Genomic DNA, 14,813 nt, shown 5'->3' on the forward strand with positions numbered 1-14,813 from the left:
CAAAATCTACTCACTATGCAATATTTCGTACATCCGTGCACCAAATGTCACTAAACCGTCGGAACGTTTGCGCAGTTCGACTCCTGCGCATATTCTAAGAAACGCTCTCAGTACAGAATCTGTCATCACGGACATTCAACGTGTACTCCGCGAATGTTATAAGATGAATGGACGATGCTATTAAAGCAATTATGTACTTAATTCACACTCATGCATTTATTTAGAATTGGTAATGAAGTTTTTATTGCTTCGATAAATAGGGATTATTTTTCCGTGAATTTTCCACTAAAGAAAATGGATGTTAAATATCAGAGCTTATCAGTAAATAATCTGTATGTATACTAATCATATAAATCTGTAGAGTTTGTTTGTTTGAACGCTATAATCTCATGTCCCTTAACTCTACATCTCCCTTGTATTCAGATCGAGATATTTTGTTATTTGAGCTTAATAGGTATTTATCAGAGGTTAACACTTAAAAAAACTGTTAGTGGTAGTTAAGTAGGTATTTTAAAATATAATTACATCGTTTTTTTTGTTTATATGACATTGATGCAAAGATACATTTTTTCAAGCGAGGATACATACATGTGTCATGTGTGCATCCGAAACCTTTAATTTTCAACTTTAAGCTGACTTTTAACTACAAAGGCAAATCCTTGAATTAAATTAACTTTGAACACCCGCATTACAGCGGAATCTGCTGAATACGGTATTCTGATATCCAAAATTATACATCATAAAACTTTATTAAATTTAAAGTACAGCCAATTTTGCATGCGTTTAACGTTGCTCATATTAATTTTGCTTTATCACTCATCTACATATTATTTTCACAAGGGACAAATGACACATAATTTCTAACGATTTTAGTACATAAACATATAATAAGATCACGTATAATATTATCAAATAATATCCCAAAGTAGGTAAATTGTAGGTAGAATATGTATATCGTATACCTCTGAGATGTATATTATGATAACTACGTATATTAAAACAACGTGTCAACATTATACTATTATATTATATTCATAACGCCGTAAAAAGAGATTAGTTACACTTAAAATCCATAATATTATACATAATATTTTATTCAAACAATAGGTAAACGTTTTCATAAGTACAATGAACTTTTCAATAACTCACAAGAAATAATATTATTTCAAATCACATCTAATCTTATTGCGGTACTATAAGAATTACCCTAGTTTGAAAATCAAATACTTCCATTCCCAGAATAATTATGATTATAATAATTATTGTTATTGTTATTACTGGCTTTCCGCCCGCGGCTTTGCCCGCTTTGACTAAAACCTAATAAATTATATACTAAAACCTTCCTCTTGAATCACTCTATCTAATAAAAAAAACCGCAACAAAATCGGTTGCGTAGTTTTCAAGATTTAAGCATACAAAGGGACATAGGAACATAATTATGTAGTGATGATGAAGAAGAATAAATGACAAAATGTCGTTTTAATTTCCAGTAGAAGTAACCATTATAATCATAGTAGGTAAGCAATAATTATAATTGTAACCATTTAGTTACTAGGTAGAGTAGCATAATAAATAATAATTATATCACAATGTAGGTATTCGGTGTCTTTTTATTCCTGTCGTTTTGGTTTTGCATCTATTATAGCGCATATTACGCTAAGTTCCGAGTCGATATTTACAGTTAATTTTATCTTAACATAAGTGGGAATAAGTAGGAAATATAAATGTTTAATAAAATATATATTAATGTGGAATGTCACTAGAATTTAAAAAAGGAAAGAGACTTAAAGAATTTCGGTTTTCCACTATCTTAAGGTTAGCCTGGTAGAAATCGCTACCTAGCCGCCTTTTGTTTTTCATCTGCTCAATAAAGGATTTTCGTTTCATTTCTGAATAAAGAATAAAATTTCAGGTTAATTTTAATCAAATAATTATCGTCTTAATATAATATGTTGGAACATAAAAAAATAAGCATAGGTACCTAAGTAGTATTTATTTGCTCAAGCCGTATAGATAAAGAAAAGGTATTACAAGTTACATCCAAACATCAATATAATCGAAGGACAGTTATGATTTAGATCTCACTAGCTACTAGCACAACTTTATGTAACGAGATTGAGATAGAAATCAAATCAATTTCCGATAGCAAAACGTAGGTACTATAATATATTTGATTTAGTTTATCTTATCTGCAATAATCCACGTACAAGTTAACTTTAAAACCCTTTTTCCGTTACAAGGCATTTTCAATACATAGAACTAGTTTTTACTAGACTTTGTTGGATCCAGAATTTACTAAGCATAGGTTTTATAAGACGCCTGCTTTAAAAAAAGAGCAATGAGCGTCTTCATCGTAAAATCAAATGTATTTGATCAATTTATTACGCCTACAAAAAAATAATATTCACATTTTTTATTTATAGTATTTAAATGGGCTACGTGAGGTCTAAAGACGAAATATAGTGAATAGCTTACCCGACATACATCCTACTAATAATATTATAAATGCGAAAGTTTTTGAGGATGGATGTGCATGTGTATGTTTGTTACTCTTTTACGCAAATACTACTGAACTGATTACCTACTATGAAATTTAGCCCACATATAGATGGTAACTTAGATTAAAACATAGGATATGTTTTATCCCGGGAAACCACGGGAACGGGAACTATGCGGGATTTTCTTTGAAAATGCGAGCGAAGCCGCGGGCGAAAAGCTAGTTTTATATAATGGTAATGAAGTACCTAATATAAATATTACTAACCCCTAACCCTAACGATAATATTATATTCTATGTCTTATTTTTTTGTGTGGTGTTTCTCACTGTTAGCCAGAAGGGCTTCTACATTTTAATGCGGACGCGTGGGTGAACTGAAGGTTCACCCCGGTAGCGACATGCGCAAGGGCGTCCCCCCTTGACGGGGATCTCGAACCTCGGTTTGGGCTGTCGCTTGAGTGGAGGAGGCCGGAAGGGCCCTAGTCGGACGGGTATATTCTAAATCGTTTGGTAATTTCTCATATTATTGTATCAGGAGTTATCAATTCGTCAACTTTTAAATGTAGGTACTGATCAATGTGAAATTACGAAAATTACATTTACGTATCCTCTATGTATATTTTAGTCTAGTCTATTTTTTGTATCATTGTATTAATTCCATGTATTACATACTACTCAATAAACATATGATTGACTACATTTAATTTAGTCACACATCCACACACCACAGCCACAAACGCCGACACGAGAAGCTAGAAGCGTGTCGCGTGTAGCGGCGAGTCCATATAAAATGTGTGAAAAGTGCAGGAAATGTGCCGGTGGCGGCGTTTTGTGACCGATGGCTGGTGGCCCGCGTGCGGTAGCCCTTATTACTGCATTAATATCATGAATTATATAGGTAGCAGGCGAATTCAATACACCTCCATTTTAACAATTCATTTAATCATCAGCTACAGGTGAGTGATCGTGTTTAGGGTGGACGACCTTCTTCTCAGTATCTTCTTGCCTCTTCTTAAATGGACCATGTTTCCAGCCTGGAGGATACCCGTATTTATCAACGTCATCCCACCATTGCTGGTCACCAGATCCCCAGATCAGGTATATAATGTTCGTCCCCACCATGACTGCAAATACCGTCCAAAAGGCAATCCTCCATTGACCAATTGTTTGCTGAAAACGATCATAATTGTAAGATATGGATGATAACTAGTTATCTTAAAGTTACGGTACAAAAAGAGAGTCAGAAAATTAATTTGGCTTGACTTGAATGAACGTTTTAATCATAATGATCTCTACTTTTTATCAAGTATTTTAAGCACATATTTTAATTATTGATATAAGATAATTGTAAAATTTTGGAAGTGTTTATATTTTCAAGTAAATTGTTATACCTAGTTATCTTAGTTTCCCAACGAGGAAAATTGCACCTTTGTTACTTTACTTATGGTTCAGTTGTTTTCTTGTCAAAGTAGTGATCTGTTTGCTAACCCGAACAATAAAGATTTTTGTTTTTTTTTTTTTATGAAAATCGTATTAGATACTAAAAGGACGATAGTGTACTTTTTACATTCAAATACTAATAAGGAAACAAAAAAGAACGGGTTTACGTCAACAGTGGTAAAAAACACATTGCAGGAAGCAGTAAAACGCTTGGTTAATTTTCACGTTTGACCGAAAAATATATTAATCGCAACCATGACACCATGCCTAACTAAACTTATTGCGAAGTTTTTCCTCTACCTTAAATAAACAATAGTCTGTAGTTTGTGCCATGAGAGGATGCAATAAGGAGTATTAATCAGCGTTTAAAATGAGCCTCTAAAATTATTTTTTATATAAATCGCAAACATTGTAATTCAATCATCAAAACATTTTAATGTTTGCGATTCATGAACAAGACCATCTTTCTAATTGTATTGTCGAACAAGCTTTGCAACTTACATCCGGAGTTAATAATCCGATCAAATACGGAGTAAAGATGCCAGACACAGCGGCCAAACCATTCACCATAGCTGAGCAAGTGCCCGCATAATTCGGGGCTATGTCCATTGCATTTATCTTCACACTACTATAGAAACCTGCCATGCATGCCATCGACACCACGAAGAAGGCCACAGCTTCCAGACGGTTACATCCAGAATACGAGGCCAGAATAATAAATAGAGCCGGAAAGGTTGACGCTGTAAAAAATGGTTTTCCTTCAACTAACTAACAACATATTTGGAGATTAGGTATCTTGAGAAAACATGTTGAATAGCAATAAAGACTACGATGAGAGAAAAAAATATTTATTAAGTAATACTCTCATAAACTGTAATGTAAATGTTAATATTTGTCAATATAAATTCAAACTCAGACACGCGGGTTGTTAATGTATGTCTGTGTTGATGTATCCTTATGGTTGAGATAGTTTAAGCTGTTTATTTTCTGATTCATGTCTCCTGTGGAGATATTCCGTTTTACCGGACTATGACGGACTGAGAATAATTGAGATTGATATTGCTCTATAGATATTTGGTGTATACATATTATCATGTTTACAATATCATGTGTACTATAAAGTGTTATTAGCAGAAGTGTAAAACTGCTAATTACCTACTACGACAAAACGTCCAAAACTTGGACCAGAAAATGATTATTGTATTTTTATAAAAAAAATACGTCACGTAACAAGAGTATCATTGAGTATGCGCTCGTGCCAATTGTATACATTTTTAGCTGCAGATAAAACGAAATTTGTCTGCGTCGGCCAACCCCGACCTTCAATGAATTTAAACCATAATTCCAAATGTAGGTCAAGTATTCAATGAAACAGGAAAACTGTCATTTTCACTGTTTATATTAACAAGTTGAGATATCATATTAGTAAATATTGTAAAGCGCTTTATCAAATTGTGTCATGGTGTCAATATCTTATTCGTGAAAAGTTAAACCGATTAAAATGTACTTACAAAGTGTGGTATATATTTTCCTTCCTGTTGTTATACTGTGCCATTTCTTTCGGATGCAGACGTCGCAAAATGAGGCAAACACAAATGAGAAAACGTACATAGCGATATATGGAAGTGCTGACATTAATCCTGTGTCTTTTATGTTAAATTTAAGAACCTCAGAGAAATACTTCGGCAGATCTGTTATCATTGTGAAGTAGCCCCAGTCATGACCTACCTAAAAACGTTATGAAAATACCTATATCAATATTTTCTTACAAATATTTATATTTAAATATAAAACACCTAATTTGATATACATTTAATACTTACAGCCGCTAAAACGAGGGCCCAAACAGGAGGAGAACTAAACAAAGCTCTGAAAGGAACGGGGTCCAATTTCTTGTGGAGTCCGGATGCTACAATGTTTTCGTTCAAATATTTGCGCTCTTCATCCGATATAAAAGGATGCGAATTGGGAGTATTGTAACAAAGAAACACCTAAAATAAATCCAATTGAAAATAAATTCGAATTTAAAGAAAATTGGAATATAGTAGGTATTTCATATAAATGACGAGTTTCACAAATGATATTCAACATCAGTAAAATTATTTTGTATTTGTTTCTTAACACCTACTATTTAAATAAAATTACAGGCTCTAATTAACTTTTCTTACCCAAAATATGAACCATATAATACCGAGGCTTCCAAATAAGTAGAAAACGTTTTCCCAATCGCCGCCATCAGCCAGCAGTATACCAGACAGGTATGGGCCCATGATATTGCCAATTTGAGCCCCACCGAAGATCATAGCACCAAATCGTGATCTTTCTGCAGGAGGTACCCATCTTGCCAATAAGAGTACAAAACCGGGTGTAACAGGACCCTAAGTAAATATTTTTGATATTAACCAGTGGTATATAAAGCAGCTTAAAAATTATATAATAAGCCAATATATTTTGTATAACTAATTAGATGAAATTTCAGACAAATGAATTTTAATTTGTATTATTTATATTGTTTCTCCTAGTTCCCATTCTTGTAAAACGACCTCTAAATGTAATACGGTGTAAAACATGATACACTTACTTCACCAGCCCCTTCTATAACTCGTATGATGAAGAGTCCTACAGCTCCTCCCAAGCTTACTGCCCAAGGAGTAGCGGCAGTAGCAACCGAAGTAATCAAAAGACTGATACCAATAGTCCATTTGCCACCAAATTTCTCTGCCAGTCGACCTCCAGGTAAATGAGTTATAACATAGCCATAATAGAAAGCGCTCAAAAGAAACCCTTGTGTTTTTTCGTCCCAATCATAACGCTGCCGACCCTTCAAAATTAATATTAAGCGCATTAAGAACCCTATCATAAGTAACTATAAGGTTCATTTTCGTAATTGAGCTTGTAATGTAAAATTGGAGTCGTAATAATATTTTGTAAGCAATATTTTTGCTTGCTTTAATTGATTTATACTTTAATAATTGAAGAATTGGGTCAAACTCTGAGGTTACTGCCATGGTAAAAATAAGCATAAATCTTCGTCTTTTTTTCTTTCCGGTCCCATTGGGCTATAAATCAATTGAAACGATATTTACAATAACATTTTTTTATGACATTTTAAAACGAAGTTGATTTTTTTTTTTCGTATTTATCTTACGATAAATAAAAATAATTGTATCTGAGGTTTAACTCTACAAACAACATAATTCAAGGTATTCGCTATAAAACGCTTAACAATACCAATATAATAATAAAGTTTTAAAGTTCATTATTATTCATAAATACGGTAATTGCATCATATTTTCCATTTAAATAAACAAACGCTGATCAATTTTAGCCTCACAAGTGTTCCTACTTATGTGATTAAACTGACTTAAGACAATATACAGGATGTTATTTTGCGACTACTGAAGTAATTAATGGTGTATGTGAATGGTATAAATCATTAAAACCCACTCATAAAGATAATAATGTCTTGTTTGCATTTTTCAATTACTATGGCATGTGCGGATTTAGCAAGACAAACAAATGCTACAATACTTGCGATGAATTATGCAATCGTTAAGATAGGCTTTTGACATTATCACCTACTTATATCTGATTATCATCTATACAATACCAGTAAGTGTTGACGTAATTCAATGAATGTCCAAATAAAAGCAAATTCCATACCACAGGCGGCAATATGCTGGAAATATTTCTCAATAAAGTTCTGTTGACTAGAGCGTCGTCATCTGGGCAAGTTTCGCCTATGATATGTTCAGCTGGTGCCGTATGGAGTACCATCTGAGTAATTGTCATGCTCAAACATACGCGCATAGTAAATGCATTTGCAAGCGCAAAGAGTCCCAAAACACCGAGTACATATCGCTGCGGTATGAATAATACTGAAAAGAATCACATTTATGTTATTACAAAAAGTTTTGCTAGTAGGTCTGAAACTTTTTCACGCGCATGTCTTTGATTTGTGTGGATTTGATATTTGACATATGGGTGATGAACTGATGATACAAAAATGGGGTAAATTTTAAGGATATTTTGTTTACTATATTTTTTATATCAGATTATTACAAATTAGGGTGTATATTATAGCTAATCTAATGAATATATTGTTCCAAATCGGGCCATTCACTTTTTTAAGTAGATTGTGAGATATTTCAAATTTTCTGAATTTTTGTCTCCAGGGGACTGACGAGGCTAACATGGTACTGATAAAAACACACAATTTTGTAATATTCTTAAAGAAATTTAATGAAAATTACTGCAAATCTCTCAGTTTTAATAGAGGCACATATCTTTTAAGTTTTAAAATCACTTACTTACGTTTAAAAATAATAATAATTATTAATATGTGATACTGGGGAAAAAATAGTACTTCAATTTTCAGCCTTCTGACAATTAAAGCAACATGAATGTTCTTACTCCCTAACTTAACTTTTACTACTTTGACTTAGTTTTACTTAATATTTCAAGTAATTCATAAACAATAGAAACAAAAAAAACGGCCAACTGCGAGTTGGACTCCTAACAAAACTATTTTTTATAATGTTTGTAATTAGACTTTTAGCTATTTTTCCTTGATCTATGTTATAATACGTTGCTTTTGACCAAATTTTAAGACTCAGTATACACGGCAAGCATCTTGTATGTTTTTTTTTTATTCCCAATTCCCAAATTTCCGCAAAATTCAACATTCACAAGTTAAATTTTGCGGAAATTTGTAGTATTAACGGATGTATCTTTTGATTGCTTTAGGTTATAAGTTTGATATTTTCACGGTTCAAAGGGTTCTTAACTTTGAGTATTCAATATAAATTACAGATCGATACCTCCGCGTTCCAAAAAAAACGTCTTAACAGACAGACGGACAACAAAGTGATCCTATAAGGGTTGTTTTTTTCCTTAAAAAGGCTCGGAGCCTTAAAAATCTAACAATATTTATCTTAAAAGTACTAACTATCATAAAATTAAAAACCATAGTAGAATAAAGTCTCATCTGAGTTTTCATAAGAGCCTTTTGACATTTTTATAATGACATTTGTAATGTAATTTTTAAAATTATATTAATTAACTAAAAGACTAGAAATAAATGAGATTTTTTTAAATATGTAAAATGATTAGTGGTTGGTTTCAATAGCTTTTTTCTTTGCCTGCAGTTTCTTGAATAATTTTGCCATTTTTTGTAGTCATTCGTTACTCTCGGGTCATGTCTTATATATTTTGTGTTTGTCCTTTCTCTTTTTTCCTTAAGTATTGAAATTTTATTTTTCTATGTATTCTACTAATTTAATGGGGTCACTTTAAACTCTAGCCAAGCAAGCCTTTTTTTAAATGTTTCTTCTCTTGTCAAATTCAGTTTCTTTTAGCATGATATTTTAAATTGAAATATAAAATGGAAATGCTTATACCTAAGGCTTATACCAATAGTAATCAGGATAAAAGTTCTCAAAAACCAAAGAATCATCAGTACTATGGGGTCACGTCAGTCCTCTGGCGCGATATCTAACAAAGGACTGATGCCAACGGATTGATGAAATGGGACTTAATTTGAGGTTATAATCACAACTAATGCTTTTTTGCCTAATTTCTAATATCAACAAACTATATTTTTAAAAATCATAGTTAACCATGTATACATATTATATGAAAATAAAAATCAGATTAACAAGAAAACGACGACTGAAATTTTGACTGGCGCAGCACGAGTTTAGACGACAAACACAACCCAAGCGCTGGTACAGTTATGAAGACCGTCAAAATGTGCAGTCCACAAGTAACTTCATTACCAACATTAATACTTACAGGGATTTGACCTCGACTTGGCGATATTTAGCGAGAATTTCAAAACACAATGGACTGCCCAATGAAAACGATGACAGTTTATTTTTATTTTTTAAATAAAATGGAAAACATTGCGTTATGAAAGTTATAGTATATATTATAATACTATGTATATCAAAGATTGTCCTGAATTAGTAAGTTTTCTGAAATCTATATTTTTAATATACATAATATAAAACTCAAAGGTGACTAATATAGTGATCTATCAACGCACAGCCCAAACCACTGGACGTATCAGGCTGAAATTTGGCATGCAGGTAGATGTCATAACGTAGGCGTCCCCTAAGAAAGGATTTTAGAAAATTCATCCCCTAAAGGGGTAAAATAGGTGATAGAAGTTTGTATGAAACTTTTTATTCCTTGGATGTATTTGCTTGAAATTGGGCATGTAGAATGTAGATAGATCTTAATATGACGTAGGCGTCCGGAAAATATTTTCGAAAATTCATACCTTAAATAATATTATAAATGCAAAAGTTTGTGAGGATGTGTGTGTGTGTTTGTTACTCTTTCACGCAATGACTACTGAACCGATTACAATGAAATTTAGCACGCATATACGTAGAGAGTAACTTGGATTAACACATAGGAAAGGTTTTATCCTGGAAATCCCACGGGAACGGGAACTATGCGGGTTTTCCTTTGAAAACGCGGGCGGAAAGCTAGTCAATGTTAATGTTAATAAGATAGTCACTAGATTGTTGGTTTTCGTAATTGTGACATGCCAAAGAGTATTAATTTAGTTTTTTTATCAATTTGTTTTTTAAATAAAGAAGTTAAATTTAGTGACCAAATAAAGGTAGCTTTATTGTTTTAAAATAGATTGTTATTTGAATAAAATATAATAAGACTTTGTATAAATTGACTGATGACATTGAGTTACCCCATTTTTGTATAATCACCCATATACACAATTTTTTTAGATTTAAGTTTAAATTAAATATTGTTTATAATATTTTTATATATTTTTTTCCAAGTAAGTGGGTATAACTACATATCTAACCACATCTTAAGAATATCTATAAATAACACAGATTTCAAAATCAAATCAAATTTATCATCTTCCTTGAGATTATCTACTTATCATATTATACATAGATATTATATATAATATATTATATTTAATTTTACTTTAAACTTCAACAGCAAACAATGTTAATTCAAAGAGAATCTTAAAAATATACCGGCCGAATTGATAACCTCCTCCTTTTTCTTGAAGTCGGTTAAGAAGGATAATTATTTATGATTATTGTTAGTCCTAAGTTCGTTAATAAAAGGTGTATTAATTAATAAGATGAATTCATCTGACTAACATTGTAAATGCGAAAGTAACGTAATCTGTCTGTCTTAGTCTGTCTCTTCATCACGTCTCAACCACTGAACCGATTAAGATGAGTATAGAGATAGCTTGAGACGTGTAGAAGCATATAGGATAGGTTTTAACCCGGAAATCTCATGGGAACGAGAACTGCGGGGGACTTTTCTATAACTATGCGGGCGATGATACTGGTGGAAAGCTAGTGAGAGATATTATAATAAACAGAAAGTTTAAAAGCAGTTTGTCGTAAGATACAAGTTCAATTATTTATCAATAAAACATGAAGTTAATTACCTCTGTTCATAACAAGCCTCCATCCCGTTAGCGTCATTGTTTATACCAATCCAGCGACCGTTAAATTCTCATAATCTTCTTTCAGTGACAAAATAACAATTTGTTTCTGTACTAAAATTTTATGAAGTAAGTAGCACAGATGACATTATCAGGTGCGTGTCTATAAGCCAATGTGACAGGGGATCTGATAAATTTTGCTCTCAAGTTGAATTGAGATAAATATTATAATAGGCCGGGAGACACTGACTCAAAATTTCGGGTCATTTGTAACAGGATGGCGGTTCTACAGGGGTACGCAATGACAAAAAGAAAAATGATGGTGAGAACGCTGGTACCGGCGGACTAGTCGCGTGGGCGTTAGTCGAACTCGTCGGATAAATAGCGAAAGTCAAACGATTTGTAACACAAAAATTATATTGTAATATTAATATTGTCATGCCATACTTTTTCCGTGTGACTTACAGTCCGCCATACCGACGTGAATGCGTTGATTAAAAAAAACAATTCAACCATTTGTACCAGGCTAACTTTAGCACAGGTAAACATCATCGTGCAGCCATTTACGAAATTCGCCATGCCATACTTTTCAGACGATTCCTAATGGTCGCCATACCGCCGAAAATCTGCAATTTTTTTTTCTCGCCAAACGATTTGTAGGATTCTCTCGCCAGGATTGCATTTGCATTTGATTGACTTTAAGTCACACCGGAAAAGTATGGCATGACTCTACCGCCTACTTCTTTTTTATGGGCTATCGGTAAATTCTAAAATTTTAGTGTTACAAATCGTTTAACTTTCGCTATTTATCCGACGAGTTCGACTAACGCCCACGTGACTAGTCCGCCGGTACCAGCATTCTGACCATCATTTTTCTTTTTTTCATTGCGTCCTAAGACTCCTGTAGAACCGCCATCCTGTTTCAAATGACCTGAAATTTTGTGTCAGTATCTCCCGGCCTATAACTTCAAGATACAAATTCAAATGGAAGAATTCAGTGAAAACCGTCATAACGAGGTTAGGCAATAGTCAATTAACGCTACTAAGACTGACGTTAATAAGATATTATAACGAATTTAAAACTACGTTATAGAATGAAAACGGCGTATAGCAGACGTTATTTATGCGAATAATAAAACGTGTTTAATTGCAATGTTTTTTTCTGTATGTTACTAAAATATTATTTCAGAAATTGAATACTTTTAAAATGTCATGCCTATCTACATGGTGGTGGAATAGAGAAGTAATTATTACTGATGTTATCTTCTTCCTTCCTCCTAACAGAAAAGTGTGTAGGTAAACTAAGTAGGATCGAATTTAGCCGTTAAATTGAGCTTTTAAAGCTATTTAGAGAAAATCGCTAAGTGGTTGTTCCGAATATATTTATATGAAGTATCGTGTTAAATTCAATAACTATAAAGGAATATATGGAAGCCAATTCCGATCAAGTGAAAAATTCATTATCAACTACTTATATATTTCTAAATTGGATACGTAAACAAAAGTTTATTACTGACTTATACGGCTCAGGAGCTGAGTTCTCAAAAGAAAGCACAGAAAATGTTTCTGGATCAAGTTTAACTTATTATTAAGGCGCTTGCTCGAGCAAAACCAAGCTCTAGCCGTTATTTTTGCTGTTTCTGGAGGATTCTTATCCAAAATATATATTACCTAACTAATAAAAAATACATTAAATTTCTACATATTCGTGGCTCAAAAATGGTAGAGGAGTTTTGTTATTTTACTGAATTAAAGTTTAATTAATCTCCTCTAAATTAAATCCCAGAAATGAGAAATAATTATGGATACCGTGCGTCTCCTCGAAAATCAAGGATATACAAAAATGAACTAAAATTTGATGCGCAAACTTCCCCCACCATACTACTTTTTGGACAAGAAGTTTGCCGGGCGCTATACTTTTGATTTGATATCTAATAAGTCTAATAATATCATTGCAACTATCCTAATCCGAGTTGCAATATTCAACAACTTTGAAACATTAAGTGGATTAAAGTAAAATACTTTTATCTGAAGGAGATAACACTGCGGATAAAAGATAGGTTTTTCTGAATTGATCTAAATATTTATTGTTTTGGCATGCGATATCAATAATACGTAAACCCATGACACGGCAGATATTTTTTTAAATACGTCAATTTGCCGCTATTTGATAGTTTCTATGTTTATTTAACAAAATTTATTATTTAATATGAATTTTGTTTTCTTTGTAAAACAAATCGTAGTTATAACATTTTTTATGCATCTTTTATCATAGGTCTCCCGAATTGTTAGCGATGTTCTTGAAAACTACTGAACTGATTTTGAACTCTTTTTATTTTTTTGTGAACGGAGATTTTGTGTTTATTTTTTGTATACTTACATTTCCGTATAATCGTATAACCGTAGGCGGAAAACTACTCAAGCAAATCAAGCATAAGTCGAATTAATATTATGCCATATTTAGATGAGAAAAGTCATACTATTCACTAGACATTTTTTTTTAAATATTCTACTACGAATAAATTAATGAAACAGCTTCAATTTAAGTAATATTTACAAAAAATCCTTTCATTTTCATTCAGTAATGAACACTACGTTATCAATTTAATCTAAAAAAATGTGTGCGTGTACTTGTGTACACACGTAAGAAGTGAAGCTTCTTTGTGACCTTATTTAAAAAAAAAATTACTATATGCAACTTTACAGAAATACGTACTTTAATAATCACGTTTACTTTAATCACGTTCGGTAGGGATAAGAAAAAGATGGCGAGTAACGGAAAAATGTCACGCGTAACGAAAAAATGTTATACTAAATTTTTTTCCAACCCCAATAAAGAAGTTTTACTTCAAAAAATTTACTTTTGTTGACTTGTTGTTTTCAAAAAACAAAAAGAGCTATCCATCGAACGATGAATTAATTAATCAATTCATTGTTATACATAATATGCACACCAAAATAAAAAATATACCTATAAAATACGGAATGAACACAAGTTGCCCAATAGGCAACTTTAGGGCTACAAAGCCATGATCTCCACCAGGTAACTAGAACCACGAAATCAATAACATAGAAAGCATAAAAGGAGGTGGTGTTTACTATAATATATAAACAATGTGATATTATAATAATTAACTATATAGTATATTATACATTATACACATTTATTTTTACTATACTTTACTATATTAGGTAAATTTTTGTAATAAGAATTATTACAGAGTAGCAGAATCTTGAAATGCAGTTAGAAACTCATATAAGGCGAATATTGCTCTGTACACAATAATAGCCAGGAAAACCGACCAGGGGGTTTTATTAAAGCTACTGCTTTCCTTATATGTATAATACTTTATCCACATAATACTTTATTCATATTGTTTTATATAAAAATCTTCAGCGAAGAGAAAATGTGAAAATACTGCAAAAAAATATATT

At 32.2% G+C, this 14,813-nt stretch overlaps 2 protein-coding genes across 2 annotated transcripts in view; both read right to left on the reverse strand.

Annotated features, from left to right (window-relative positions):
* LOC123695497 (putative inorganic phosphate cotransporter) overlaps positions 1-150 on the reverse strand; it is a 28,332-nt gene extending 28,182 nt beyond the window's left edge. Inside the window, exon 1 of the mRNA XM_045641368.1 lies at positions 15-150. The gene's annotated coding sequence lies outside the window, so the exon portion shown is untranslated. The remainder of the gene's footprint in view (positions 1-14) is intronic.
* Positions 151-3,422: 3,272 nt separating this feature from the next.
* LOC123695508 (putative inorganic phosphate cotransporter) lies at positions 3,423-11,539 on the reverse strand. Its single transcript, XM_045641380.1, has 8 exons — positions 11,382-11,539; positions 7,601-7,815; positions 6,519-6,758; positions 6,106-6,315; positions 5,761-5,928; positions 5,449-5,665; positions 4,439-4,677; positions 3,423-3,667 (listed from the first exon to the last, which is right to left on the reverse strand). The coding sequence occupies exons 1-8, from the start codon at positions 11,416-11,418 to the stop codon at positions 3,437-3,439; spliced, it is 1,557 nt and encodes a 518-aa protein (XP_045497336.1). The 5' UTR covers positions 11,419-11,539; the 3' UTR covers positions 3,423-3,436.
* Positions 11,540-14,813: the final 3,274 nt, after the last annotated feature.

The sequence above is a fragment of the Colias croceus genome, chromosome 11 (assembly GCF_905220415.1).
Source record: "Colias croceus chromosome 11, ilColCroc2.1".
Lineage (NCBI taxonomy): Eukaryota > Metazoa > Arthropoda > Insecta > Lepidoptera > Pieridae > Colias > Colias croceus.

Bases quoted from the DNA above. Each gene is read 5' to 3' on its own strand.
- LOC123695508 (XM_045641380.1), bottom strand. From the start codon at position 11,418: ATGACGCTAACGGGATGGAGGCTTGTTATGAACAGAG. The intron at 7,816-11,381 runs GTAATTAACTTC...GATTCTTTTCAG, and splicing joins GAGGCTTGTTATGAACAGAG to TATTATTCATACCGCAGCGA. The intron at 5,666-5,760 runs GTAAGTATTAAA...TAACGTTTTTAG, and splicing joins GGGCCCTCGTTTTAGCGGCT to GTAGGTCATGACTGGGGCTA.